This window comes from Pygoscelis adeliae, unplaced genomic scaffold (assembly GCF_000699105.1).
Source record: "Pygoscelis adeliae isolate BGI_AS28 unplaced genomic scaffold, ASM69910v1 Scaffold52, whole genome shotgun sequence".
NCBI lineage: Eukaryota > Metazoa > Chordata > Aves > Sphenisciformes > Spheniscidae > Pygoscelis > Pygoscelis adeliae.
Genome location: NW_008824285.1, coordinates 21,431 through 25,178, shown reverse-complemented (window position 1 = coordinate 25,178; position 3,748 = coordinate 21,431). Strand labels below are relative to the sequence as shown.

At 46.5% G+C, this 3,748-nt stretch overlaps 2 protein-coding genes across 2 annotated transcripts in view; one reads left to right on the top strand and one right to left on the bottom strand.

Moving 5' to 3' along the window:
• The window catches only part of TM2D2 (TM2 domain containing 2), a 15,041-nt gene extending 12,362 nt beyond the window's left edge, over positions 1–2,679 (bottom strand). The window contains exon 1 of the mRNA XM_009318612.1: positions 2,639–2,679. Within this exon, the coding sequence (XP_009316887.1) occupies positions 2,639–2,679 (41 nt within the window). The remainder of the gene's footprint in view (positions 1–2,638) is intronic.
• A 167-nt stretch (positions 2,680–2,846) lies between these two features.
• ADAM9 (ADAM metallopeptidase domain 9) overlaps positions 2,847–3,748 on the top strand; it is a 22,314-nt gene continuing 21,412 nt past the window's right edge. Inside the window, exon 1 of the mRNA XM_009318611.1 lies at positions 2,847–2,901. Coding sequence (XP_009316886.1) covers positions 2,847–2,901 — 55 coding nt within the window. The remainder of the gene's footprint in view (positions 2,902–3,748) is intronic.

The following is a 3,748-nucleotide window of genomic DNA, read 5'->3' as shown; positions in this document are numbered from 1 at the left end:
AGTTATGGTAAAAGAAGGGTGACAGCTGGGGTGATTGGATGTAGCCGTGTGCTGTATTTCTGTAACTGAGCCAACGATCTGCAGGCACACCAGGGTCTATGAAGACAGGAGATGCAGCTTGACTTTTACTGAATACAGATCTTACCTGTCGGGGAGTGAACACCCTAACAGCTTACATCAGTGTCTGGAGAGCCGTAACGGCTATAACACGTTTCAATGGTTTTCAAGCTCCCGCATGCTATGGAACGTGTGTGAAATTCCTACTCTGGATTTGGGGCGGGGAGGGGAAGATGATTCACATCTTCCTAGTTGCCTCCGATGCTTGGTAATTAAAGGCAGTCTTTAATGAGACAAGATAAATATAGTGGATGCAATTGTTTTTTTCTCCTTGGAAATACAATCTCAACTCGTGTTACACCCAAGAATGAATGATAAGCATATTCTCAGTGGTGACGTGTAGCACAACTCAGACAGCAGCCTTGGCCAGTGGCGGGAAGCACCTGAGTACAAGAAGTCCTATAAGTTACTGAAAAATTTATTGCAAACTACTGTGCTTGAGAACCGTACTTCTTATGTTGCAATGAAGTTTCTCAAAGGGGGGTGGAGAAAAAGCTACAAAAAATAGCGTATCTTAGGAAAACAGAATATAAATGTCTTCAAACAACTTAAGCGGAAAGCGGCTGAGTATCTGGGTTTGGTTTTTGCTGTCACTTCCGCCTTTCTTTAATTGCCGTGAATTAAACCACCTTTACTTTGTACTGAAATGTATGGATGAATTCTCATGGATAGTAACCACCTTGACTGGAGGGTAGCATCTTAATAGCGATGTGGTTGCAGGAACGTATCTGATAATGCCTTCACAGCATGCTGGAACCTAGTGTTTATCTAGACTGCTGCGATAGCTGCAGACTGCCTTGTCCTTGCTAGAATTTCGCCTTGTGCTAATTAGGTCAGACTGAGTACATTTTTCTTCCCTGGGTGAGGTAAAGTCTGAATGTGTCAGTCAGTAGAAGGAGCGTTGGGTGCTAGGTGGGACTTGAGGTGGCCAATGTGTTATTGGATTAAGGATATATCTTTCAAGATTTGTGTTTGTCGGAAAGAAAAAGGCCCGTCCCCTAGCAGCAGCCTTTGCAGGAGGAAGATTTGGGGCAGGGTTGTCTTTCGCATGTTCTAATTTCTGCTTTGTTGCACTTGTCCCTTTCGTTGGATTTTTGATTAACTAGTCTGGTGCCCTCTTTGAGGGTTGCTAGTGATGCGTGAAACGTTGCATGGGGCAGTCAGCATGGAAGTAGGTTCTTTATAAGGTGAGGGTCAATGCAATGGAGATACCTGCTGTAACGGATGCTTTTGTTCTGGGGGGTGCTAGTGAAGGGGCGTGCTGCGCTTTCAGCCACCGTGGAGCGGTTTTGTCCTGGTGAGAATCCCACAAACCAAACTCTCGTCTCTTCTGTACATCAGCGGGCTTGTTGTCACTTTGATCTCTACTGAAACATGGGGAGAGAAAGTATGGTTTTGCCGGAAAAGGAAAGAGAACTGAAAGCTAAAGGGAAAGCTATTTGCATTAAGTTTGAACTGTTAATGTGAAGGCTGCTTTTCTCTCTTTAGTTCCGCTAGAAAGCAAGGTGGTGCCTTCCTACCCTTATATTTTAGGTTGTCGTAATAGGAAGCACTTTGTTGATCAAGACAAACACGCCCTCCTCCTCTGATGAATTTTGCCCAGAAGGAAGGGAAGAATAAGGCATTGTGCCTGAAACCAACTCCCAAACTGGTGGTAGTGAAGGGAGGGAAGGAGAGCAGAAAACGGGGAGAACTGTCAGAGTATTTGGAGAGTTGAAAATTGTGTTCTCTTAGTGCCGTTCCTCTAAGAGGAAGCCTCTCAGAGTTGCACTCTTCCCAGAAATCCCTCCCAGTTTTGCTAGCTTCATATGATGATTCACTCCTTTGTCTTCTGCTTCCAAGCTGCTTTTGGGGAGGCAGGCCGCTTTCTGAGCACTCCAAGATTAACCATGCCCTGCTGTTTCTGTAGGGGGTGTCCTAAGAGAGTCTCCAAAACTCTGTCCAAATGTCACAGTGTCACATCCCCCACTAATAAAGGCACTTCTGGATGGCAGTGGGGAAGAACAAGTGCAGAGCAGCGACGTACAAGAGCTCAGGACCGGATACGAGTGAAATGTGTGGTTGGAAATGACAAATGTAGAGAAGTGATTTGCTGGAGTATGTACTTTTGGTGGTTCATTCCAGGGAAGGAAGCAGCCCTTCCCTCCCCTGTTTTCAGGCCAAGGAGGTATTGACACTGTACTTTCTGTAGCCTCTGAATATAAGGGTTATTTTCAGGAAGTTTATCTCTGCTTTTTTTTATACCTTTTTTCCAGCAATCACTGTAATTAATGAAACTTCTGCTGCAGTATGTGTACTATGTTATTTCTTCAGAAACAACATAGCTCTGCCTATGCTTGTGTGATAAAAATGCTGTATTACAAAGAGGTGCACTGCAGTGCATCTGTCTTCTCCAGACGTACATACATGCTGTAACGTGAGAGAAGCTGAAAGCAGTCTAACTGCTTTTGCTTCTTCTTTGGGATATCGGTGAAAAGAGTGCAGGGACGTGGATGTGCTTTTCACTGGGGCAGTCACTTACCGCGATGCCGGTTTGAAATGCTGACCCGAGGTGATACTCATAGTGTTGAGGTTGCGCGACAGCCTGCTGGGGATGGGAAGAGAGGCTGCAAAAGCATCTGCAGGAGTCTGAATGTCACTGCAGCTTGGCGGTGCTGGCTCAGGGAGGGTCTCGGGGGAACCCCTGGCATTTAAAGCCTGCGTGGGGGCTCCAGACTGTTTCCCAAACGATGGAGCAGGCCTCCGGCAGAGGCTTCGAGCACACAGTGCCTTCGGAGTTGCAGTGTGAGTTTTGGTGTGCTCAAAATGGCTGGTTTTTAAGTGAATGCAGCATCTTGGTCCCACTCTGAGAGTTTTTGGAGGATCTCAAAAACTAAACACCCCCTCACAGCCCCCCAGATGTGTGGTGATTATTTCTGGAGATAAATGGTGACCAGGAGGATAACTGTTCCCTTCCCCCCTACCTTTGGGTTGGGAAGCTCAGGCTCCTCTGATGAGCTCACTGATTCCATTGCCATGAGCTAGTAAAACGGTTGCTCTTAATCCTGTCCGCAATCCCAGGCGACCAACCTCCTGCTTCCCGGGGGAGCAGCTCCCGAGCCAGGCACAGGCAGACTGTTGATGGGAAAAGTAGTTTACACATGCAATTTATTATTGTTTACACAGTTGATATAGAACAGTTGCTTGCAAAAACCGATGCCTTATAAAGGAAACTTGGACTGTAGACTTTTGTTTGCTGGTTGTTCAATTAGAGGATCTGGCTGATGTTGCATATGCAAATCATTTATAAAGTGATCTGCAAAAGGCCACTTTGTTGCATGCGTTTGTTTCACCTCACTTGTTTTTATAAGGTCCTTAAGAGCTCTCTAAGAACATAATGAGTAGTACTGGCCTTGTGTCAGAAGCTTGGCTATGATGTGCAGGGTGAGGACATAATGCTGAGCTCTGCTGGGCTGGCTTTGTGCCGCCGTGCCATTAGGAAGCACAGGAACTGCTGGAGCCCCTGGGAGCTGGTCTAGAGAGGCTGCATGGTCGAGCTGGTGCAGTTCTGCAGCTTTGCAGCACAGGACACCTGGTTTTGACACTGTCTTTCTGTGTGTCCTTGAACAAGTTCTCTCTGTGCTGAGCTGCT